The sequence below is a fragment of the Pogonomyrmex barbatus genome, unplaced genomic scaffold (genome assembly GCF_055798465.1).
Source record: "Pogonomyrmex barbatus isolate J1 unplaced genomic scaffold, ASM5579846v1 scaffold1, whole genome shotgun sequence".
NCBI lineage: Eukaryota > Metazoa > Arthropoda > Insecta > Hymenoptera > Formicidae > Pogonomyrmex > Pogonomyrmex barbatus.
Genome location: NW_028297098.1, coordinates 7,247,309 through 7,274,414, shown reverse-complemented (window position 1 = coordinate 7,274,414; position 27,106 = coordinate 7,247,309). Strand labels below are relative to the sequence as shown.

Genomic DNA, 27,106 nt, shown 5'->3' with positions numbered 1-27,106 from the left:
AAGGGTTAACATAGACGCTTCTTTAATAGCCTCGTATTTTAAATATAACCCCGAGTTTAGTTTAATCACGGCTGCGCATCGCGCGCTCGTATATTCTCTAAGAAGCTATGTAAAGCCGCAATTATCTCTCCATCTACGAGCCTACGGGTACTGGCTTTCTTCGTTTATCGCCGGATATTTTCCACGTGAGATTTTGTACGCTTAGGAAATGAAAGTTAAGAAAGTTAAGCCGAGAACGACTGCCACTAACGCGCTACTCTTGTTCCCCGCTTCCGAGGAAGGGAGTGGCTAACGCACGGACCGGCAGCAGCAAGTGCCGTAAATCTCGATGGAGCGCGGTAAATCACGCTATCTATTCCCGTTCCGTGGCTCGTGTGGAAGCTCGCGAGATTTTCTTACGAGGGGCTACGTTGTGCAGCTCGCGTACACACAAGCCTCATTACGCGCTGCCGCGGCGACCGCGGCAATCATCGATGTTCTCTAGTTCTCCTTTGAAGAGGGTAAACGACGAGAACCGCGGAAATGCTTATTATTCAGAAGTACAATTTACTGAATGAGACCTCGTATTTTTCCCATATAAATAGTTACATCGACAATGTAATATTTTTATTCCAAAACATCGCCTATGCACTACATTGTGTATTCATGTTTACTATTATTAATTACTCGCCTTTTGTTGCATCCCTTGGTAATATATATATTACAAATAATACATATAAATATATATATATATTGAAATGTAAAATAATAAAATATATATATGTATATATATATATGTGTGTGTGTAAATAATATGCAAATATTAATTATAATGTGTTTAACTGATTTTTGCTCGATCTTTTTCTGTGTATATAATAATATTTACATAATACGTTAAAATTATATTAATGTTTTAATATAAAAATATGCGAAATGGCAATTAACATAGTGTATGTATTACGTATGTATTATGACTGTATCTTGTTTTTTTTTTTCTTGTATTTTGGCGTTATCGATGATAAGAGCAAAATCTCTCATGATATTTGCCTTGCAAGTGCGCGAGAGAAAATTGCAACAATTATTTGCTTTCGAGTAGAACGGGTTTCTCGAGCAGATCTGATATCGTTACGCTTATTTTGCATTAACTCTTAAGTACGCTCATCCGCGATCGCGATACGCCTTTTATAAACCGGCCAGGGCTTATTTAATATAATTCCTCGCTAACGACACGCGCTTATTTACATATCAGCGGTACGGCGTGCGTTGCAAAAGAGACAAATCTCTCGCGCCAGCTATATACAGTGCACTTTGATCAATTAGAGGTCCATCCTCCCGGTCGAGCGAATAAGAACATTCCGGTTCTAAATATGCGCAAAAAGAAACGGCAAAGTGGACCGTCGCGCGGTTACAGCGACACGAGAAGAAATACGGAATCGCATCGATTATGAGACTGCATTTCGTAATAAAAGCCAGCACTGCCTATAAATTATATTATCGCATATCGTTTCGCTAGAAATTATTGCAGGAAAATATCCGATCGAATATTATATTTTATTATCGAATCTAAACTCGGACATAAAAAATTCCGTTTTAGCTCGCGCGCGTGGGCAGAAGGTTCGGCATGCGCCAACGCGTGTAAACGCGCGATCCAGAAACCGATTCGCGCCAACTGCGAACGTGGCTTCGCGGTCTATCAATCCGTAACGCAACGTGGAATTTTCTCTTTTATCTTTCACGGCATGCACCGAAACTACTGACGCTCGCAATGACGCAGTCGCCGACGTGGAGATCCAGCGTGTGCGTATCGCCTTGTTGTGCGTTTACACCAGACACCACGTTCACCACGTTTCACCAGAGGATATGAAAAGCTACATTTCCCAAGTAGTGTTTATGAATTGATATGTCTAAGTCAATTAAAATGTTAGAGAAAGGCAACTTAATGCTAAGCAGCTAAACTCTGTGCTAAATTGATGTCGTAAAAAGACGTACGCAATCTTCGTACGGAAATGCCGGCAATTTTTCCGAGATCGGTGCTACATGCACTCACAACTTTTGTTTTTCCGAACGGCGTAAACGGCGTAAACGAAGAGAGTATAGACGAGAGGGACGTAGCCGGAGCCGTAGATAGAAAATCTTTCCGCGCGTGTCGCGCGTGGGCGACGCTTATGGCACGCGCCGACGTGCGCGCGTACGCGACTTTCCTCTTCCCTCCCCTCCCCCCCTTCCCCCGCGTCGCTCCTTCGAATATGTGTTGCACCGGGGAAAGGTATTCCTCTCCTCGGGTTCCTCGACACCGTATCGTACGCTGCGATCGTTCTCGCGGCGACCGCTCGCACCCGCTTCGTTTTGCAGCCGCGGTCGTGACGCCGTCCCCATCATAGCCGCTTTCTACCATGCCGCTCGTAATGGCGCGTTGAATTTTCTCGTTGTGGTCTCTTCTTTCCTCTTTAATGTCCCGCGGATCGAGTAAGACGGGAATACGTCGGGGATTTAAACAGGTTTATAAAAAGAGCGAGTTATATATTAGCATAATAAGAAGCGAGAAGAAAAAGCGAGAAAATGAAAATCTCTCTTGTAACCTGATTAACCCCGGGCGTCGTGTGGTCTCTCGTCGAATTTCACGATTTCAATCATTGCATCTTGAAAGGAGAATTTCGTATTTGTCTTCTTCGGCGTGTGTACGGAGAGCATAATGATTGTTTAACCTCTTCTTCTCAAGCGAGAAAATTTATGTGTCTCTCTCTCTATAAATAACTATCCGTAGGATAAATTACACATATCCAAGAAAGGCGCGAGCCTTTCGGTTTTTCTTTCTTTTTATTCTTTTTATATTCTTTTTCTCTGAGCGGTTCGCTTGTCATAATGGCTACCAATGTTCTGCGTCTGAGCACACAGAACCTCGAAAAGGCGCGCGCTTCCTTTCAGTGGGTGGATTTATAATCGCCACGGGTGGCGCGATAGGAAAACCGAATTGATAAATTTGTTGCAGCGTGACTCGTCAGCGACGGATGCCAGGAACCGAAGAAGAATCTCATTTGCTTCGATCTGTGTCATTGTGAGCGATTGTGTCGCTTCAACGATATCGTTCAATCGCAGCAATATCCATCAACAATTTAGCCATTTATTTTCGAGATGGCACTTGCGCGACGAGGAAACTAACAAGTCAACTTTGTATGTTATCACATTATATACCGCATAATTTTAAAATAGTGAAAAAAAAACAAACAAAATAATAAAATTATTAAAAATAAGATAATGTAAAATGATAAAAATAATAAAATTATTTTGAATTTGAATGGATAATAATAATGAATTATTTAAAAAATAATGAGATAACATAATTAACATCGTAATTAAGTTCCGTTATCTTTTGGCTTATTTTTATGTTTGTTGGAAACATTATAAAGATAAAAACGACGAGGATGTGAACGTCGTCATATATCGTGAATTTTGATAAGTGTTTTCGGCGAGTTTCACCGTCCCCGGTAATCATGGAATATTAACGACTTAACAAAGGTAATAAACATCGCGCGGAGGCGATCTGCAGGTTACAAAAATAGTTTGTAACGCAATAATGGCGCAAGCAGCCGTCTTCGTCATCGATGATCCTTTGTTTGGCACGCCTCAGCACGTTACTGATTACGGTCGTATACCTCTCTCTACCGACTAGGATTATCGTTAAAGTGGCCTTTGCGGCCTTCAGAATCCACCTACGTCATTGTATACAAAAACATCTAATTGCGCTTTAATCGCGTTACGTCAATTTTCAATAGTTAGTTTTGATAGTCGACCAAGTTTTTACTCAGGTGCGATCTCAGCTGCGAACTCAGGTGCTTATAATGTGTTTCACGAGAAGGACTTTGTTAACACCTCCAAGCGTTCTCCGTAAGAAACTCGAGTCCAGAGCGGCCGGAGAAGCTAAAAGAAACCGTTATTCTTAGAACAGTGATTATGCATTATCCCGCATAACAAAATCGATATCCAATTGCCTGAAGCAATTTTCTTGAGAGCATTCGATGTCCTCGAAATCTACAGGTTTTTTGAAATATTACATAAATGATGCATAAAATCCTCGTCCTGGTTCTTTTGTCAAATTTTTCAAAAATGAAGTATTACATATTTATAAAAGTAATTCAATCTGAATTGCGACTTTAATTTTCCAAATTATTCAACGCTTCTCAGTCTCTTTCGAGTACTTTATAAAAAAGTCCGCAAGATTTTTCTCGTTCTTTCTCTTTTTAATATCTTTTAAAAGAATGCAAATCTTTCATGAAGAATATACATATTTCAATGTCAAGTTACCAGAACCACTCTACGTCAACTTGTAACGCGCTTCATTAACGCCTTGAAGTTCCACGAAATGGACTCAGAGAAGTAATAAGTAATAGGATAAAGCCAAAAGAATCCGTCGTGTCCAAGGACGATGATTGTCCGTTATCAAGCATGGCGCACTGTGAATCAATCTACTATTCGATCGCCCAAAGAGATTTTTTTCGAACACATTAATACTATCACGTTTATTGAGCTATCGTGCAACTTACCGACGACGCCCTCGCACGCAAATGTCAACTTAGCCTCGAATTCTTTATGTACATACAACGTGGACAAACGTCGATCGTTGTTGCCGCAAGCAACACCTTCGCGACTTGATTAAGTTAGGAGGTATCCGAGGTCGCATCCATTAACATCTGGATTTTATGGAAACGCAGTGGCACAAAATTTATTCCCGGCGCAGAAAAGCATGAGCAACACGCGTACGCGCGCGCGTAAAAAAAAAATCATTCAACGTTATTTACAGATGTAAGAGCAAATAAGGATAAAAGAAGCTCTTCAAACTCGTGTCAAAAGAGTCGTCGGAGAGACAGCGATACGCAAACGGCGGTTTCTTCGCGCTCTATGTGAAATTTCTGCGCGTTTAAAACTCAATCTTTATAGCGAGTAGTAGGTAACAATTTTCTCAACATTTAAGCATTTTTAATTGACAGATAATTTGTCCTTATTTGCGTTTGCCTTCTTATTGAGAGAAGGAGTACGCGTACGTTTCGTAGCTGATGCCATATCGCGAAGTCGTTGTGACCATAAAGGCGATCTCGCGCGCGTTTTTTACCACGTCGGATATTCTCGCGGTATCATCTGTCCCTCATCGCGAGGTGTGCCCACGTCCGACATGGACGTCCGTCTGCCTTCATGCGACTTACGAGAATAATCCGCCCACGCCATTTAATTTCGTCTTTACGGCGTACAAGAGTACGTTCTCGACCGCGATAAATCGCGTTCCCGGGCACACAGTGGTTTTTGCATGAGTGCAATAGGATGCACTCCTGCGCGTGGCGTCCTACGGTCGTTTCCATAAGGACATTATGTCGCGACTACAATGAGCGAAGCCAGATCCCTGTAGACTCTAGAATCTTTTTCTCTATTGAGAATTACTACTTCTCATCCGTTTTCCCATTCATTTCTCTCGCGCACGTAAATACTTATTACGTAGCACAGGCTCTCGATGAGGAAAAAGTCACATACGTTGAACCCCATCTAATTAATTGCGTCGTATTTTGAAGCGGTACTCCGCTTTTAACTGGAACTTTTTAATACGCTTGTAAAAGCGTACTCCTTCACGTCCCTTATTCCCCCCCCCTCCCCTCCCCGCCCCCACATTGAAGCTTTTTAGATTATGCGCTGCTTTTAAATTGGCAGCTGGTGCTTTATTAAAATGCATCGGATAATTCGGTGTCCCAGTTTTAAACGGGGCTCTTAACCTTCTCTGAATTTTTAACTCTTTAATAAGTTCGTAAGAAAAACGTTCCGCGTCTATTGGTATAAGAAGGAGCCATCTCGCGTCTGTCATTAACTCGCAAATACTCTCACTTGAAGTTACGTTTTGTATAAAAATCATCCGTGAATTGCCGAATGCGTAACGGCTTGAACTGCAAACATCTTTATACGAGGTATCATTACGCCACGTGCGAACGTGGCCGCAGAGAAAGTTTGACGAGTCGATGGAGAGTCGTGGACATATCTGAAAATTTTTTTACGGCTGAGGGCTCGATTAAACGCGCGTCGCTAATAATAAGGTGCAATCGAGCATCGTCGATTTCCGTCGTAATGATTGCCGGACGCAACGTATCTGGCCGTTAACGATGTCATAAATGACGGCGCCAAGGTCGCGAAATCTGCAAGGCGCGCTGATATCCGAAGCGTCGGCCGATTTCTCTTACGAGCGGCGGAGCGAGATGATGGAACGTAGTACACATGTAATACTTGACATTTCTCACACTCGCTCTCCCCCCCACAATCACTCGAAGGGAAGGAAGATTTACGTTCGAGCCCGCTAAAATGGGCAGGGGGCAAATGGGGTGAAGGAGATACGGCCCGTTCTCATGAAAATCGAGATATTTCTTATCGGGGATATGTTCTTACATTCCGTCGCCCAGCGCGAATGTGGTGATGAAGATTATGCCTCACCTCGCGGAAAATGAAATATCTTCGACGAGCCTCGCATTCTTTTGCTTAATTTCACCAATTCACCGATCGATGCCATTAAATCGATTTAGTTTTTTTGTTTCGAGACACCTCGATTTAGACCATTTGAAAATCAAGACTCGATATCAATTTCAACTTCGGTGGATTCGGTAACTTCAGCAGACACGCGTCGCTTCGCGTATACACAATTTAAATGTAAACGGAAGTTTTAACGGGGTTAGTCCACAGGTGAGACGTTCCAGACTGACATCGGCGTATACGGGCTCCGCCCGTAAATTGAATTTCAAAACTTTGCGAATATTATCGCGCGCCTTTCATCTACCTGAGGCGTTCAGCCATCGTTAAATTTCCAATAGCGAGGTCGACGGCAATTCGCCCGCGGTTAACAAGAGCCGATCTTATTCCTCCTAGGGTAGGGATCCTTCTGGAAGCCGCTCGCCTGCACGATCATCGAGAGCTCCAGCGCGCAGCTCTGCAGCTCTTAGACGAGACCGTTCTTCTTGCTTCGTGCTTGATTATCGTTTCGCGATTACGCTCGTCTTCCTCCCCCTCCCTCCTTACGTCCCACAATTCTCTTCTGTTGACACCGCTGGGCTCCTCCATTCTCGTTCTCAGAAGCTTGCAGGCTTTCTCGGCACGAGCGTCAACGCGCCACGGCAATTAACCTATTCAATTACGTCGACGCGACGGAAATGCTTCTTCGTCGTGATATAAATATGTCGCGGAGATTACACGCGTGATAATGGGGAACGTGCAATTTGGGATTTACGCTTTGTGCGCGCGTAACCATGCGCGCTACTTTTTTAAGGGTCTCTTCGCAGCGGATCCTGTTATATATTGTAATTAATCATTCTTAACTGTCTACACTCGTGACCAAGATAGATCGTCGAGGCTCTCTTTTAAAGAGATCCCTCGTGATCTAATAATGTTGATCGAATAAAAAACAGCCGGTTAAGCAGTCGGAATAAATTAATGAGCAAATCGCATGTTGAAGCACAGAGATTGCCAATTATCTTCCTCGTACGAACAAATTATCTCGTGACTTTTGCGGTATTGTTCTTTCGCATGCTTCCGCAGGCGAAGTTAATTATCTGGCAACAATGTTATTATTAATGTTTCAATAATTTTATACGGTACCTTTTTTAATCATTTGAAACTCATTCCAAGAAATATGTATGGTGAAATAATTTTATTGGATTCATAAATGGAGAGATTTTATATAGATATATATATATCTCTATAAGGATCTTACGATTTGGTAATTTAATTGATCTCGTAGGTAAATATCACATCTGTGAATAAAATTCAAAATCTAACGATGAATACGAGTGGATTTTACTAAAATCGGGAAATTTATCGAGGTACGTACGAAAGCGTTGATTAGCGTTCGATTTCGCATTCGATTCCGCTTGGCAGCGAACGCCAGAGAAAGTTTTTTTTAAACAAATTCAATTTCGCGTTCGCCGTTTGCGCGTTTGCCGTGTACACCCAGTCTTAACGAATAATACTTTAATCCGCTTAACCGTAACCCACGCACGTTTAAAGCTTACGCGCTGCGGGATTACAGTATGGAATATCGCGATCGGGATCCACCGAAGCGTCGATCGCCGATCGCGAGTAAAACCTAGATCGCAATTGTTGCGATACGTGCCCGCGATGCGTGAAAACAGACAAGCGTGCGGGGCGTGTTTACCGTAATTACGCGAGCGGAATGTCGAACGTGGAAACGCGCACGCACGACGCATTCGCGATTACGTATTCCTCGATCTCGCTTCACGAATCGATGGATTTTGCGTAGGTCGAGGAAATCAATGAAAGAACTGGAGGAACAACGGCCGCGGCCGGGTCTCATAATAAGAGTCTCGTAACCCTTCTGAAATCACTGGCTTCAATTCGCGACACTCCTGAATACGAACTAATAGGGAACTTGCGTCTGATGCGACTTTCGAGGCGTCAGAGAACATTATGAATATATCTTTTTTTAATTCATTAGTCACCAGACGAAGGATTATAGATTATATCGCGCGCTTATGATGGATTTATGTATTTTATACATAATGGTACATATGTGTGTAATAAAAAAACGCATATATGTGTTATACATGAGACGCGCGCATCATTGCGTTGATGGCGTGATTCGCTTCACTGTCCATAAGTCATCCGATTAAGAAGCGACAGAACAACATCGGCGGCGGATAATGGCGGGTAACAGGTCACAACGCGATAGAATGTATGCGTGATTTTCCTATTAAATCGTGGGAATCGAAAGCATCGTCGTCGGCGCTGATACAAGAAAGGCAGACCGAAGGCGCGACAAGTAAGCGCGCACGCAAACGCAAGCAAGGTATAATATATTAACCAGGTTTTTATTTAATTACCAGGCTGTCACGCCATCATTACGCTCCTTAATAACTTTATCTCCAACGGGTTTCCGAGTTAATACCGTACGCGCGATTGCAGCCGTGTTTCCTCGCGATGGCTAATTTGGAAAAAACCGAGAGATGAAGAGGGCATATAACAGAGTGTTGCTTTAGCTTATCGCACGTTTTAAAAATTTTTACATGTGTTATTAATATTAAATGCCCTCATGAGCTTTTGATTGATACTAAAAGCTTATTGGCAAGCTTTACCGATTTTATGCTCCAAAGCATTTGAATTTAAATGTCAGATTTTCTGCTTTGACATATATATAATTAATCTTTCTAATATTGTTCCAATGTAATTAATCTTTCCAATATTGGAAAACGATGAATAGAAAACCTATGTCAAGATAAAAAGAGAAATATTTTCTAATTATTATATATTTTATGAATATCGAAGTAATTTATTTAATAAAAATCCGGATAGTGGCGAGGAAATTAAAATTTTTTTTTAAATTAAAATTTTATTCCCGTAAAAGTGAATTCGTTCGTAACTCACCACTTTGGCTTTCACTCCATTTTATCATCCTTCCTCATTCAGCGCGCAATGTTGAATTAGAAGATGTTCGCGGTAATGCAAACTTGGAGAATCCTGTTCTTTTTTTTTCCATTTCTGACAGCCGGCCGCCGTATTGATTCATTTAGTAGGGAATATACCGCTATATAAATTTCTTTTTCGTATTGATAGCGTCACAATCATTGCAAACCTGTGCGCTCGTAAAATTAACGAGCGTCCCATTTACTGCTTTACGCGCGCGAGCGCACGCGCTCGTTGCAATTTTTCGTCCGCTCTCGCTACATAACGTCTTGCTCTCATTCCTGTTTACGAATTTTTTTTGGTAGCAACTCCAACCGATTTGCATATATTTATTTATTTATTTTTTTTTTTTTTTCATGAAAAAGAGATGCAACGAATCGAAAGTGAGACTGCTGCTAAAAAAAATAATATTTAAAAAAAGTGCTTCTTTTTCTTTCTTTTGTGAAACATTAAACATGATAACATTTGATAAGTTTTTTTCAATAATGGAGAACGCGATTGAATAACCAAGCATCTTGAAAATCATTTATATCATTATAAATAAACACGGATAATGTAAACACGATGTTCAATAATTTGTTACAACTATTATTTAGATATTTTACAGAAATTAATGACAAAGGTCAATAAAGATATCGTAAAAAGATTTTTATTTATCTTCTCGTTTAAATACACATATACAAGACGATGTACTTTTTTTTTCTCTCGCTAATCTTCGTCGCTTTCTCCCCATAAACGATCCGCTGGCAGTGGCAAGTATAAAGCTGTTGCAATTGACTGCAGTTGCCCCTACCTTCGGCAGTCTGGCGAATTATTCGATCGATCGATTCAATAATTGATCGTCGGGATGTAACAGGATGTTGCTCGGCCAACCTTCCATACTTTATTAATAATCCTGATAAACACGGCCTTTTCTCGATTCGGCGATCGCGTGGTCGACAAAGGGCCACAATTGCGATTCTTATAACTTCTTCGATTGGCCTTAACGAGCCTCAAAATGAAAACGCCTCTAACGAACAGTCACGCGTGCAAAAGAGAGGGGAAAAAAAGAGGAAGAAAGAAAGAAAGAAATATCGAGACTCGCCGACGCATGAAAACATTCATCACGCTTTCCTGGGAGAACACGGCACGCACTGCCAACAACCTCGGCGTTTATCTGTCGATCGAGGCGTCGAGCGTAAACCAGTAGACAGAATCTGTCTGTGCTTTGGTACCACATAAATTTCTGATCTCTATTTTCAGTCAATCGCGATCTATCTTTAGATTGATTCCCGATCAGCGCTGACCCGTGCATGAACGACAGCGCTATTTATATAATATTTGCACATATTTATGGGCGGCCAAAGTGGCGCCTGGGCGCAACAAGCATTTTTCTTCCTCTCACCGCGAGTACGCAATTTCCCCCCTCCCCCCCCCCCCGCCTCCTCCGCGACGGCTGATAACCTGTTGCGATATTGCGAACCGTGTTAACATTTATTGGGGTCTTTAATTATCGTGAAACGTCATTTGCCACAACCGTGGCGGTGAGTTAATGAAAATTCTTATATACAAGATAAGTCATCTGTTGTCATAATCGAGGATTGTTTTCTTGTAAGTATCTAAGTGAAACGAAAAACATTAAATAAATCTGGTGGTTTCGAATGTTGATTAACGTAGTAGTTGATGATGTTAAAGAAAAGTGTTTGTCTTTGTTTAAGAAATGAAGGCAGATTCATATCCATGCGGTACATAGTGAAAGACTCGTTTGCCTTCTTCAACAACATTTGTCTTTTCGAGGATCGACTTACGTTGGAGGCGTTACAGGCTTTGAAGCGACCGACAATCGAAAAAAAAAAAAAACGCCGCGTATCGCGGCGACCAACTGTGCTGCAACCAATTACGCCACTTAATTAATTACCGCATGTAATCTGGTTCTCGGCTTGTCTACTCGACGGAAGTAAAGCTGGAACGTGTTAGGCGCTCGTATATTCGTTTTCATACTGAGTAGATTAGACAGATAAGGTGGCAAATTTGCGAGGTGGTAGTCGTAGATATGCCCGCTAATAAATCTCGCGTTGTATATTAATTCGAAATTATTGAACTTCACACGACACGGTGTAATAAAGCGACATAAAATATACTAATCGCCAGATCAAAGATCGGACGTATAAAAAAATCCTTTGATTAAACCACGAGTGGCGAAGCGTACAAACGCTAATGATTCACGACTCCGGCATTAATTTGTAATTAGCGAACTTTCAGCGCGACTTGATAAAGTGTCTGGCGCTCTCTCACGAATTTATAATAATAATAATAATAATATATAATAAAAAAAATAATAGAGGATCAAAGGTGATCCGCGGTGATGATCGTGCGACAATTTCTACATTTACGGATCGCGATGACGAGCTTCCTTTAGCGTCTCCGGGATGAAGCTCTCTCTCTCTCTCTGCTCTTTCCGTCCTGATACCTGTCCACCGTCGTGTCGTAATGTTTTCTGCATCAGCGGAACGGGGCAACGTTCGAATGGTCCAGTAGGTTTACGACTTGGCAACCGGCGATTTTCTAGTAAGGAGCCGCGTGTGCTACCTACGCGCAAGAACAAGCCGCGTACGTGCGATGCATTCTTCACGCGCGTGCGAGGAGAGGTCGAAGACCCCCGCGGTTTCTGGCAGATGCTGCATCATGCATCACACTTGCGTTATCGACTTGCGTTCGAAAGATCGAGCAGAGTTGCCGGGCCGCGAACGTGTCCATTATCCAAAAGAGTCGAAAATTGAGGGTCTCGAGGTCTCTATAAAAGCACACATCGATTCAGCGGTCGATTTTCAGCTCCGCCAGGAACTGAAAGCATTGTAGAAGTCGAGCCAAGGCAGAAAGGCGAGATGTTTCTCGAATTCATTTCCTTTCTTCTTTTACGATTAGAATTTTTTCCACAGCGAGACACGGAATGGTTAACGACGATATCTTTTTTATAGCGTAAAATTACACTCTTGAAGTACATAATTTAAAACATTGTTTTTTTTTTTTCGAAATGTATCAATTCGATCTTTGTCCGGATCGATAACTAAAATTTTCCGTTTCACGTGCAAAAAATCGAAACTCTTGCGTTTTGCGAAGGAATACATGCGATCGACACGAGGATCGTAACTCGCGACTGCGCGCGAAAGTGCGTTATTAAAAGACCCCTCAATTAAGTTTACGACGCGAATTATTGATTTAAAAGCGTTCGCCGACTCGTATCTCAGAAATGTCAGCTGTGTTTTTAAAATGGGATGCGCATCCCGCTGCGCGGGGAGAGAGAGAGAGAGAGAGAGAGAGAGAGAGAGAGAGAGAGAGAGAGTTCGACGTGTGGAACGGAAAGCGATATATTCGCGAACAATGCGTCGACGAGGTATCGTCCTTGTATTGGACTGACGAGGACTCAACTTGAATCTGACCAGAACGGAATGCTGCATCCACAAGTCGGTAGAGACGACCACTAGGAAATATCTCTCCGCGCTTCGCTTTGATCGAACTGCGGAAAGATGGAATGTCAATTATCGTACGATTGTAAGCGCGCGTTCGAATACTCGGATCGCTCGGCGGGGATATTTAATAGCGTCGTATGAGAAAAGGCCTTAATTGATGGCTAATCGAGGACTTATTTGTTGGCGAGATATTCGCTCGATACGAATGGCCTGGACAAAACCTTTTCATCCTGTAATTGTGCGTTGCGCATTATACAATACGAAAGAAGTATTTATTTTGATAAAATGATCCAAATGCTCGTATCGCAACCGGATCGTGCGAGTCGATCGTCTCTGGGTTTCTTGCATCGAATTAATGGCGTGTAGATTCCCTCTAATCGCTTCTCAATCTCAATTTCTTTGCTTCTTCATTCGTTTCCTCTCCGATCAGAAGCTACCTGATAAAATCTCCCCTCCGTGAACGGATTCGCCACCTGTTCCGATAGGAATTACGATGCAGGATTCTGTCTCGTTAAGCCGCGAAATTAAGACCGAGATGATTCGACCTGATCCGCCTCTGGATTAGCAGTCCTGGTGGATGTTCGCAGAAAAACATAAAGCTGGGAAGGCCGATCGATCGGCGCTCTCCGCGCTTCTGGCGATCCGAACGCGGACAAGAAACATTCCGCGGTTTAATCCCTGGAATTATATAGGGAGCCCTTGACCGCGCTGAGTTCCATGAGAACCATAAAAGCTCCCATTACCATTACCGAACCGTTGAAGAAACGGCGAAAAATTTTCAGGCAAAGTCATGTGACATGTCGCAATGTTCTCTTTCTTGAGCTTCTCTTCGGATAAAACTCATCGTTGATTTATATGTGTCTTCCGAACAACGATAAAGCTGACAGCGCTCACGTACGATCGCCTGGTAGATCCGCGAGAGATGAATATCTCGCGGCATAAATAGCGCGGCATAAACGTGCCACCGAGGATCCAGCAACGCGAAAAGCACTTAAGAATGTGCTGCGGGTGAATTAATGTGGATCGCGAGGAGGAAACGCGACAAGGAACCGTGCCTTTCCCACGTCGTCTCGCGGAATCCCTCGGCGCCGAGAGGGCTACCCGTTGTGCAAAGATCGTTCGTGAAAAGATCGCGGCGCGGCGAGAAATAATTTCTCGCGAACCGCGATCGCGGGTGACGCGGGATCCGTGAAAGGCATCCATTAGCGTCACGCGTCTGCAGAATGAAGGAAAGAGAGGAGAAGGAGAGCGCGTACACAAAGTATACACGCGCATCACGCAATGTGCGTATAGCATGGCGCGCCAAGCGAAACAAAAAAAAAAAAAGAAAAAAGAAAAGGAAAAGGAAAAAGAAGAAAGAGGACGCGAGAAATAACCCGGGTGAGAGGTAGCGAAGAGGGGAAGGGAGAGACCGGAGGTGGCAGATTTCGCTCGTAATTACAATCCCGCGAGTGAGGGATCTTGCAATTTTTCGCCGACGTCGCGCAGGCACATCGCGGCACAATGAGCATGATCGCGGCGAGGCTCGAGCTTTATGAATATGCGAATACGCATGCCTCGTCCTTCTCATCCTGGGAGGTAGGTACGGTTCCGTTCAACCGCGCGCGCGCGCGCGTGTGTGTGTGTGTGTGTGTGTGTGTGTGTGTGTGTGTGTGTGTGTGTGTGTGTGTGTGTGTGTGTGTGTGTGTGTGTGTGTGTGTGCGCGCGCACACGCGCCTCCATCGCGCCTCCGACGCGATGACCTTCCATCGAGGATGCGGATTCTCAATCGGGGAAAACGACAGCGACATAAAGATGAATGAAACTGATAATGACTCATCTTTCACGAAGTCCATAACCAGGATCTTTCAAAGAGGCATTTGCATCGCGAGTACGGTTAGGTTTCTATACTCTTCCTCGAGGCTCTCCTCTCTGCGCGCCTTTTACGCGCGAATGTAGAATGAAGGGGATGTCGCGATGCGCGAGTTCCGTCCTTAAGGTGTAAGCGAATGCGAAGTTTAGTTTCATACCGAGATCGCGGAGTTACGAAGAATCGGTCAATGATCCCCGGAGCGATCGACGAGAGCGCGTTACTCCACGTACATACTTCTTATCTAACTCGCTATTCCGCGGACGAGTTCTCTCTGCGTTCATCGACATTCCGCTTTTTCTCATTGCGTCCCTCCATTTGCCTTCTCACTTCCTCCTTCGTCCATTCTCCACGTCCTCGTCGTCATCCTCATTCCCGGTCCCGTCTCATCTTTTCTTTCACGAGCTCTCTCGGTCGCAATCGCAGTTATTGCAGTCGTCGTCGTCGCCGTCACCGTTGTCGCTGCCTCTTCTTATCCCCAGCAATGCCACCGCGCTCACGTTCCAAGAAACCGGACAGCATTTTCATCGGGAATCTGTGGCCTGTGATGTACAATGAGACCCCCGGCATTTTCCCCTCTCGGATCGAAGATCGCCGATCGACGATTCCGATCGTGAAGTCAGCGAGGACTCCGTTTTTGCCCCGGCACGGCCGAAGTGCCTCATTATTTTTGCGATTGGATGGAAAAATGTCAACTGTACGTTTAGATTCCCCTCGGCGAGGAAGAAAAGTTGCGAAAAATCACGTGAGATGCGACGTAAACGACAGTTCTATATATAGTACTGAAGAACTTTCTCACGCAAGAAAGATGGAAGCGACATGTCGTTTAGGACTACAGTAAAGTAAATTGGATTTCAGGTCTGAGTTATTATTTTTCTATGAAAGTATCATTGTTTACATATATATTTAAATTACACATGTTGATAAATGTATTTTATTAGTTTAACAAAGATAATACAACCCGAGAACAAAGAAGCAGGAAATAATAATTATTTTTAATTAGAGAGTAATTAAGTTTTCTCAATGCAAGAATTTGAGAAAAAAGGGGAAAGTAGGATACAATTCTTAATAATAATATCTCAATTATAATTAGTTGATTTAGATAACAACGTACGTCTATCATAACTCTTGTTTGTTACGGATTATGTGTAGGAAAACATACTATGTTTGTTTAGTCCGTAACGTAGCTCGCGCTCGTATGCTTTGTCGAAACACAACGGAAACAGTCCATTTGCGTGGCACGCACACTTCACGCCGGTGCAGCGCTTCTTTTTTCTTCTCGCGATTATGCGAGGCGTAGCGAGGGACTCGTTAATTCAGAATACCGTCGTGTGGAGGGCCAAACTACCGATGGACTGTTTCTCTAGCCTCTTTCGCCCGTACGCCTCGTACGTCTCTCTCTTTGCAAAAAAAATGAGCGAATAGTAGCTCCATTACCCGGCCATCAATCTCTTACCTGTGATCCCCCTCCCCGCGTTCCCTTCTCCTTTATCTCTCTTTGGTCGGGCCGCAGGACGATCGGAACAGGATGGAAGTCGTGGAAGAAGAGGAACGAGACGGAAGACACCGGAGGGGCCTTCGAGATCAGGTTATGCTAACTGGGGCTCTCCCTCGTCCCACACGTATCCGCTTATAAAAGCATTGGTCCCTATGATAAACGTATGTATGTCTTTTCTCGTGTACACGCATACACACACACACACACACACATCGCACATACATCAGTACGTGGAAATGCGTGGAGTCGCTTTTGCGGAATCGACTCTCCACGAAAAGAAGACGAGGAAGAAAAGGAAAAAGAAAAGATGGAAGAACGACGAGCAGCTTCGTGACCATCGCGAGCGTATAAGGGCATCTCTCCTCGCATCTCTCTCTCCTCGCGTTTCTCGCTCGATGCGTGCGCGAGTGCGTGGAGAAAAAGAGAGCACAGTTGAGGCGGTTGAGCGATCGAGAAGCGAGGACTAACGCACCGATGCACCGATTCTACGATGCGCCGCAGCTCCCTAAGACGGCCTTGCCGCTTCTGAATCGCAAATCGCGATATCTCGAGCAATCTTCGAAGGCTGCGCGAGATAATTGAAGGCTCCATCGAGGAAAGCGACGCGGGAAGAATATCTGAAACGCGCCGCCTCGGAGAAACTTACGATAATTTGACGCGCGATACAAGATCATGCATATAAAATCGCTTGCGAGCATAACGATAATGAATTTGACCGAAATTTATTAAACGATAATTGCGACGGCAGAGGCGAAGTGTTTATCTTGAGTGTTTATATTGACATATCGATCTCCGTTAAAATTTTATTTAAATCTCTTAAAAGTATTTAAGAATTTAAGAAAGGAAGCACTTAGGAAGAAGGATCGGGCAAGAATCACTTATAGAAATATGTTACCCGTGTGATGTAGTAAATCTTTTTCAAAGATAAACGAAATAGACGGGACAAAAGTAGGAAAAGAAGGTTAGAGATACGCATCTTTTCTTTTTCACTGCGAAAGTAAAGTGACACAGCAGCGAAATATTTCAAGGATTATTCAAGATAGCAGGTCACTAATGCAGTTAACCGCTGATGCATTTATAGTGCAACTTTTATGACTATTGCTCTGATTTATGAAGATTTGTATTTTATATATATATACATAATATAACACAAAATCGTGGAGTCTTTGAAGACTCCATTCGCACAGTTAATAACCTGACTATTTCTAATGCGACAAGTATCTTTTATGACTTTTCAAAACACGGATTATCCATGTTACAACGCCGCGCTTGGTTTTGCTGTACAAAAAAAAGCACTTCGTTCGTCTGAATGGTGTTTCGGATCTCGGAGATGGTTTAAGCACTCGGAAGATCGAATGTCCGACGGCCTTCGTCGTTCTTAGGTAGGTGGATACCACATCACAGACGGGACCGACTGGCATAACTCACGTACCGCTTTAAAAAGAGATTAAACGAGGGATAACGGGCGCGTTTCCTACGCGTGTTATTCGCACTTTCAGCAACGCGACGCGGCCTTGAGCTGTCTCGCGTAAGAACTTACGGGCTTAACATTTCGCCACGAGAATAATCTCGGTAGGACCCAGAAACGTCTGCGAGCATCTGCATTTTTTTTTTATTCATTGCCATACTCATATGCTTTCCTTCATAAATGTCTCTAACGAATAAAGTCTTTCTTAGCGAGAAAATATATAATCTAGTTGTAAATATTAATATTTCGTATCTTAAATAAATTAAATAACTTAAATTGAAGCAAAATAATATTTGATGATGCATCACTTGGGGGCACGAAGTACTTCAAAAATATAATTTGAAAGATTTTTCAAAAAGATTTTAATTTTTTTTAAATATTATTCTTTTATGTTACTTCTTTAATATTATTAAAATGACGGCGAAAAGCTTTGAAAGAAATAATAATGGCATTCGTTGTATTATCATCACATCTAAAAGTTAGGCTATATTTTAAGTTTGATGAAGTGTTTTCTTAACGATTATAAAAAAAATCGATTTTTTTTTTTTTTTTGAAATATGTCGTGCTGCAGATTAGTACTTGTCTTATTAAGGTCAAAGTTTACGGTACCTCAGCAGATACCGCAGAAGACGTGACGAGGTCGTTTAAGGCTTGGAATAAGAATATTGATGAAATTATCGTATTCGTGGATGATTTTATTGGACCGCTCCTCGAATATGCGGAAGCGGTCGTTTAGAAAGTATCTGCCGGCACGTCGAGAAGACGATGCTCTCTCTGAGAGGGCGATCTTACGATTCGCTTTCCTCGCTGTCGGAGATCGAGTCATATTGGACGGGCGGGAAATTCAGACGTGATACGATTATGCCGGATATTGAACATAGCGAAACGTGCATTCCGCGTGCACACGTGACGCGCAGAGAAAATCTCAGTCTCGCAAAGTAGAATTTTTCGTACGAAGCGTTTACAGATTCGACCGCGCGCGTGATGCATTTCGCTTAGTACGTCTCCCTCATATCGAATATATCGTAATAACGCAAAGACTACGCAGACTCGGGAGCTCGCGGGAAATAAAGATTTCGTTAAACTACGTTAAACGTGAGGAATGGAGTCTCGTGCAGAAGTTTTTGAGAAGTTTGTTACGTATGTATTCCGAGAGATTAACTCGCGCGGCCACTAATCCTTCTGTCACTCTTTCGAGAAACGGAGATAAGATACACGAGATGAAGAGACGAGAATCTTTCTCTCGTCGCACTGCGAACGCAAAGACATAAGGAGCCAGCGCGCGGCGCTCGAGTAAACACCATCGCGCCTTATCTGCGCGCGATTAAGGGAGACGTTTATCTCTCGGCGGAGATAAACGCGAGACGTGCGTACGTTCGGTTAAGCACACGCACGCACGCACTCGTACGTACATATCAGCGTACGATGGCCTTTTCTTCGTGGAACCCTTCGTCGCCTCCTCTTCATCATTCCCTTTGTATCGTCCAGCACCGGTGCGCAATATCGCGCGTCGATTAGAACTTACAGGCGCAATATCACCCGAGGTCGTGCCCGCCCCGTAGTTAGCTGAGCTAAATCGAATGCAACTGCATCGATTGCGACGGATTGCTAGCCGACGGCGATTTTCTGAGGCTCTCGCCACGGAATCCAGTGACGACGGCGGCGATGATGACGGCGGCGCGATATCGGCCGATTTTTACGAGCCGATCGTAAATTTCAGCACCTCGCTCCGTTAATCATCTAATTTATTACAGATGATCGTAAAGCCACTCGCAACTCGTTCGCGACTAAATGGAGTGTACGTGGCACTACGTGCAGCCGCCGTAAACCCGCTTTGAACCTCGTCGGATCGCGCTCACTCGCACAGTCAGATTTTTCGACATTGAATATCGACGTCACGATTACATCGTCGCATCGAGAGAGTTCTCGGTAAGAAAGAAATCTCTTTTTTATAAGAGAAAGTAATCTAGAGAATCCTTCTCTCTCCTTCTGGTTATCGATCCTTTTTTTTTTTTTTTTTTTTTTTTTTATCGCTTTACTGTACGCGAAATCTCTCGTACGGCCGAGCTTACAGGCTACGACGACTCAAGCGCGATTTCACATTTCGCCGCCTTCCCACAGCCAATTTCGAAAATTATCGGTTGCTCGTGGAACCACCCACGTGTTTCTCCGCCGGCGTAAACGCGAGAGAGAGAAAAAAAAGAGTTCGCGAGGTAGAAGAGAAGAGGAGGCTCGCGACGAAGGAAGCGTGGGGGGAGGGAGAGGGGGGTCGAAGTGTACGGTTGCACGCGCGAAAGCACATTATGCAAGAGCGGGTGAGACCGGATCATCGACGCGTCCTTATTTGTCGAGGGCAATTTCGCGAATATCCGAGAAGAAAGAGAGCTGCGACGGGGGAGAAGGAGGGGGAGAGTTAAAGGGGGAAATCGACGCGGATTATCGCCGGGACAAAGTCGAGCCACCCACGTGGCCATGGCCAAGTGCGGCTAAGCGATCGCGCACGTTGGACAATGGGGAAACGCGCTTGCATCCTGCTTGTATCCCGCTTGCATCCCGCTCGTATCCCGCTCGCGATGATGATTCCTCGCGCGACGCGACAATCTACCTACCTACGTCACCTGAGTCTAGATTATCCTACGTGAAAGAGAGATTCGGCGGATCGGGGCGCGACTGACTGTGTATATTAACGCTTCGAGGCTCCATAAATTTTCGAGAAACCTCCCCCCCTGACGCGACGGGGACCATGATCTCGTTTTAAGAAGATTCATTAAAATCAAAAGATTTATTAGGGGACGATCCATCCACGTCGGCCAAATTGTCCCTCGAGAAGGGGATTCGGCGGGCCCATGTGTGACTGGCGTGTGTTAATCCTGCCGGTATCATAAATTTTGTTAAGTCTTTCGACACGACAAGACAAGAAATCCCGATATGCGTAATCCCATTTAAGAGAATTCGTCGAAATTAATGAGATTTGCAAGGGAACGTTTTTAATCATACCGGTTTATGCGCGAGATTTTATCTCGCGCATTTAATATTAATCACAGTGACGCCTTTTGTGCCTCACCTTGTGTCTCAAAAGAAAAAAAGAAGAAAAACGAAAAAAAAAAAAAAACAAACACATGTCTCCTATTAAGATAACATACATAAATGCATAGATTACATTTATTCTTTGTATAACAAATACATTATTAATGTATGTTTATATTACGCTTGGCTGGATGAAGAACGCATGTAGTTGGGGGTTAAACTTCCATCTAGTTTCTTTAATCTGAATATCTTTTCATTGTTCATGACAGCTCGAGAAATAGACACGGCAAACATGTGACATTCCACAGATAAGGGAATGCTAATAATAATCGCTATTTTCATTGCAAAGCGCTAAAAATAACACGTTGCCTTACATTGTTGCTCTCACGAACGGCCCCCTTCCTTTATCTAATCTTCTCGGGTCGTTACGCGGCGAGCGTAATCGATTTGTCCGGGACTATGCATCATCACGTTTTATAAAAAGGTCAGCTCGCTGACGCAAGTTACGTATCGAAGCTAAATAACGGTTTAGACGGCCGGACAGACGGCCGCGAAATGAGCGAACGAGTGAGCGAGCGAGCGAGCGATTGAAAATATAATTAAGAGATCGCGTATCGATAAGGTCTGCGGAAAGATCAATTAATATTAATATTCCGCCGATCGCCGCAATCTCCTCGCTCGATATTTCAGCAATTATATTCTCCATTTTCCAAATTGTTCAAGCCTCTCGCCGAGCCCACCACCAAACTCCATCGCCATCCGATCGGTCTCTCGTGCGGATTCGAAAACTGGATACAAAAAACGGAAGATACAAGTCTATTTGGACGGTGTTACGGAAAGTGTTACGGAATGTATCGACAGGTGACAGGCGAATAGGGACCATGGACCATGGGAAAATCCATGAAACTGAAAGTAGAGAGCGTGGTAGCATCTCGTTCGACAAGCGTTCCCGGGGAACGCTATTACCTCACGTCCTTTGAAGTCTGTGTACGCTAACGTACGTTAATACGCGCGTGACTTCGTCTTTGATCTCTGACCGAGTGAGTAATTAGATGCATCAGGCATGCACGAAATTGCGTGCGCGCACGAGCACGCTTGTGCCGAGGCTGTGCGCAAAGGCTCTCTCCATTGCGCTCCTACTCCCGCCGCACGAACGACGACGTCGTTCACCTCGTCGAGTGCGAGTGCGTGCGCGTGTGCGTGCGGGCACGCATCTCTTATGATGATCCTTGGAGAAACCTTATCAGATCCACCGCCGATTTATCGCCGCAATCCTGCCGCTTTATGGTAACTTGTATTTTTCACGTAATCTCCCAGTCATCGGAGATCGAAATCTCGCGCGAATCTCGGGATTGGCGCCTTGGTTTTCTCGAAGCAGCACGTGCTCTACGAGCGCACGAAGCGTTATTGACGGACCGATGTGTTTATATCCGCCCGTTCCGGAGGCAGAATTAAGTGAATAATCGTATAAGGCGTGGCGACGGACGCAATTAGTTTTTACAACCTTCATTAGCGCCGCGTAAATTTTAATTATTATTCAAACAGAAGGAGCAGAATGTATCTTTGATCTCTTATAGCTATTATGAAGTCCCAAGTCGACCAAATGTGCGTTGATCACGTACTCTCTGGTCTCTTTCATATTTCGTTTTATCATTATTAACAAAGCTCGTTCTTTCGTGTCTTTTGCTTTCATTGCCCGATGTGAAGGATTTAAATAAATATAAGCATTCAGTAAATACAAAACTAACATTCTGCTTTTCTTGCTTTTTATAATTGTGACCATGTCAAATATATGATTTTTAAATTATATATAAACTTTGATATACAGCACGACAAATTTTACAAATGTAAAGAACGAGAATTATTCCCTCGAGGGAAATATTTTCTATTTTCAACATATACGAGCGGTAGATAATAATTTTACGTCTGATTTTACATTATCGCTCTCAAATCGTGTTTTATTCATGCGATACTTAATAATTAAATGTAGCGATAGTTTTACTCTGCTGTTGTCGCGCGAAACTGTGTATTAAGATATGACGAAATTGCGCCCCTGCCCGCACACGTGGTGCTCGATCACGGCGGCAGGAAAGGGGAGGGGGGGGGGCAGGAAAGAGGGGGTTTCGCGTAACGCAATTATCCGTATTAACATAGCCGGCCCGGTGGTCCGCATCCGCGGTAGCGTGGCGGGACGTACGCGGGATCACTTTAAGGTATAGTGTATGCGGTATATCTTCGAGAGGTAGTACAAGATGAAGCGCGGCACAGCACGATCACGCTCCGTCCTCCCAACGATGCAATTTCGTCCTGGAGCGTATTATCCCCGCCAGCGCGGCGACGGAAAATTGATAAAGCGGACTGAACGCTACCTGCGTCCAGCCAGAGCCGGCCGCGTGGAAGTCGCTTCTGAAGGATTCTGAAGGCGGCGGATGCTCGTCGTAAATGATGCGTAAATCATCATGCGATTGATATCTCTCAAACACTCGTCACATGCAAAATGGACTAGAACACGAACTGGAATCGCTTCGCTTAACGGAATTGAATGAATGAACAAAAACGCAAAATTATGACGTTTCGAATAATGTAGCGGTAATATCGGTAATTGTTTTTAAATTGAGATATCGATACACTTCAAACTCACGTCAAACTCTCTTTTCAAAGTCTTCACTAATAAGGTGGAACGTCAATTTGTTTTCGTTAATGAAAAAAAAGTTTCTCAAAAGAAATAACATTGATACGACCCGATCTAAGAGACTCCAAAAAATCTCCGGTAATGCTATGGTGCTCCCATGAAGTCTATCGCATTCCATATTACTCGCACACACCTATCTCAAAAAGCGGATTATAAAATTGTCTAGTAAAGATAAATGCGTAAGGCGTGGCTAGCGCATGAGCGAAAATAACGTGAGCAGAGAACTAAAGAGAGAGCGCGAGCAGATATGGAGACGCTGAGAAAGCAAGGAAGCAAACTGTAGGCAAGAGATAGAATCCTTTGGGATCGTTAAGCAAAGGAAGAACGCCCGGTATGTTCTTCGCGGCCTTTCCTTCTCTCAGCATTCTCCATATTTTTGCCTTGCCCTTTGCCTCTCTTTTCTCCGGCTCTTTTCTCCATGAAGATCGAAGCTTGCTTTACGAGACAGTCTTGTAAATCGATCGTTATGCCTCGATAATGGGTCGTACTGAATGTGTATATGTATACGTGAGGCGTGTATAGAATATTATGGCGTGACATCGCGGGACGTAAAATCGCCTTTTCCCCACTCGTCTCGCACGACACCAAACGAAAAAACATAAAGGGGAATCGCGGTAAATCTTTACGAATTACCAGTTATCGTCGCGCAGGGTGGTCCCCGTTTCAAGGATTTCTCTTGTGCTTGACAAAAATGTTCGGAATTTTTTTTTTTTTTTAAATACACACCCGCTATTATCCCGTTTTCAAACGAGCATTCATTAGTTCTGCTATTGTAGTCGGAATATAATCGCGAAAAGAACGATACATCCATTCATTCCAACGACTTCTATTTTGGAGTAACATAACACTAAACAGTTATTTTGTACCTAAATTATTATGTTGAGTAAGATTATCGCGGTATATATTTTGATACCAATTAACAAAAAGAAATTGAGAATTTTTTACGAAGATATCCACAAGTAAAATAATACAGTAATTAAGTAATTACTTTCCGAAGTAAGACAGTGAACGATTGTTGCCATCACGTGATTTCTCGAACTATCTAATTATTGACAATTTGTACCGTCGATTTGGCATATCGTGAACAACACCGATTCTCGCTGATGCCTAGAGGGTCTTCTGAGAAAAATTCCGGCGGCGCCCATGTCTAGGTCGTGCTGGCCTAGGTTGAATTACGAGTTGCTACCGATAAATACATGAGAGGCGAAAGAAAGCGCCGCTTTCGACACGCTCGATTCGGTAATTATGACACCTCCATGCCGACTTTTCGCACCTGCCGCATACCGGTTCTCACCTCCCAGGTTGAGGATCGAAAGGCGCTACGGTAGGCTACATAAATACTATTGTAGTTCATAATTTCTATCCCCTATCGCCATCAATTTTCTAGATAGATTTTATCTGAAAGAAAGACTGGAGGAAATAGAATACGTTATTAGCGGTTTTAATATTGAAAAATTTGACACTTTTATGCATCGAAGTAAAATTGAATGTATGTACCTCTAACAGGGACTTTCTATCATTCCTAACAAACCCTCGAACTCATTTAGATAATTTGTGTCTCGTTATGTGTTGCAGATTTAGCAGACACCAGCATGTTTCGACAAGAGGGAGTCACGACTTATTCTCAGCTGCTTTTCGACGTGGCGCGACAGCAGGTCGTCGTCGGAGCACGGTACGTATTTTCGCGGCGCAAGCTTGTCTTCAATTACTGAGTTAATCCTCTCATTCCCAGGACAGCCGTAGCTACGTAATAACGCCATTTAATTAAAAAAAATACGAAAATAATTGCATAAATTTATTTTCCCATAACCTTAATTGAATGTAAACAAAATGAGTCTCGGTGCGATAAAATTACAATAAATTAAAAATGTGTGAAAATGTATATCATGAGAAACGATATTTGATTGGGGTAAAAAAATATCGAGTTTGATTTAGCACTCGAAGATAAATTGAAAAAAAAAAAAAAGGAAGAGTAGGTCCAAATAATTTGTGAAGTACACGTTCTCGAAATTGGACGTTAAGTGTTCCATGTAACAATAACAAGCTGCTAACGAAGTTGCTAGTAATCTGGCGTTTCATGATATAATCAAAACTGCTACGAGCATCGCCAATGTTAAAACAACGATGAAGTTCCGAATCTAGTTCGTTGGTGGGTTTTGTCGATAATAACGAGTTTTAGAAAGCGTTTCATTTTGAGATCGGAATTTAACGAATATTCGCGTCCCATTAGCTCCGAAGAAATATCATATCTCGATCGTGACAAAAAATTTGATCACGCATGACTGTCATATTTCGGCGAAATAATCATGATTTTACGCCTTGGACTGATACATCAGAAACTAATGAACCTGTCGATTTCTACGCGTGTTGTTCTAGTTTAAAACTCGCTACAGCGACATCAAATCTTCCAGTTCTGATTATCACAACATACTAATTATTTTGAAGTTTATCCGCTCCACTTAAGATCAGTTTCTTCACTTGTTGTTTTACAAGAGCATAATTATTCTTCTTTATGATTTAAATTAGAAAAAAAAAACAAATATCCAATTCTATGTTAAAAAAAATGAACGATGACAAAAAATTTATTGAATTTGCAATGACATATTTTGCAAACGTATACGAAAAATCGGGATTTCCTCGAAGAGAAAAATTCGATTGGAGTCAAGAAGTCAGGAAGCGAGAAAGTCTTTTTTTGTTCGACTTGTTCACACGGGAGGACTGGGAATAAACGCGAGACATGCGGAGAATAGAAATAAACCAACGAGGTGGGGAGAGAAAACGGCAAGGCGAACGATTTCGCGAGTTGCGTTATAGGACGCCCTTTGAGCGCAACGACGTCAGGCACAGACACAGGCGGCACGATCTGTAAAGGCGCTGGCCTCTTCGTTTGCGGATTTCCAGCGAGATGTCTTGGCAGTCCGCCAAATTGGCTAACATACGACAGTCTCTCCACCGAGGCGCCGATCCATTTTCACGACTCGTGCCAGACGTGGATGACGCGCGGACGACACGGTTTATCCTCTCGTCTCGCGACGTGATTCACGAAAGAAACGGGGGAGGGGAAAAAAAAATAACGGCGCGCCTCTCGTTGACGCTCTTTACATCGGCCGAACCATCGTAACGAAGTCGATCGCTCGCCTACGTGCCGCTCATTAGCCGAGGGCCGGACCGAAAAAGCCGAATCGCCGACTCACGCATACGATGCGCGTAAGCATTACAAGCCCGATTATGGCAGTCCCGCGCAACTGCCACTTAAATCGCCAGGACTAATTGCCGCGACAAATTTCGCAATTTTCTTACCCAACTTACAGCGTTATCACGTCTTTTTACTATTCGACGACCTTACGCTTATTTCGCGGGAACGCGGCGAATTATTTTTTTTTTTTTTTTTTTTTTGTTTTTTCGCGAACCATCGAAATTGTCACGCGATGATTAAAGTAATGATGGAGCTATCTTAGCTGCACGTATTTTATCCTTGAAACAAATTACGCGATGATTTATCCCTCGATTTATGGGCTTTAATTGTATCCAAAATGTAGCACACGATGTTATGACATCAGAGAGACAGCAGATGAATCTCGTGATATCCAATTTTGCGATATGCGGTATTACATCTGATTAAATTACATGTGCCACGTGGAATATCAGATTTATTCGATTGCGAGACGGCGTGGAAATTACTACGACGAAATTACCTCTGAAAATC

The 27,106-nt window shown here is 43.3% G+C and overlaps 1 protein-coding gene across 1 annotated transcript in view; it reads left to right on the top strand.

The window, feature by feature from the left end:
- Positions 1-27,106, top strand: part of Sema5c (Semaphorin 5c) — an 87,045-nt gene that overhangs the window by 38,816 nt on the left and 21,123 nt on the right. The window contains exon 3 of the mRNA XM_011648332.2: positions 24,976-25,072. Within this exon, the coding sequence (XP_011646634.2) occupies positions 24,976-25,072 (97 nt within the window). The remainder of the gene's footprint in view (positions 1-24,975; positions 25,073-27,106) is intronic.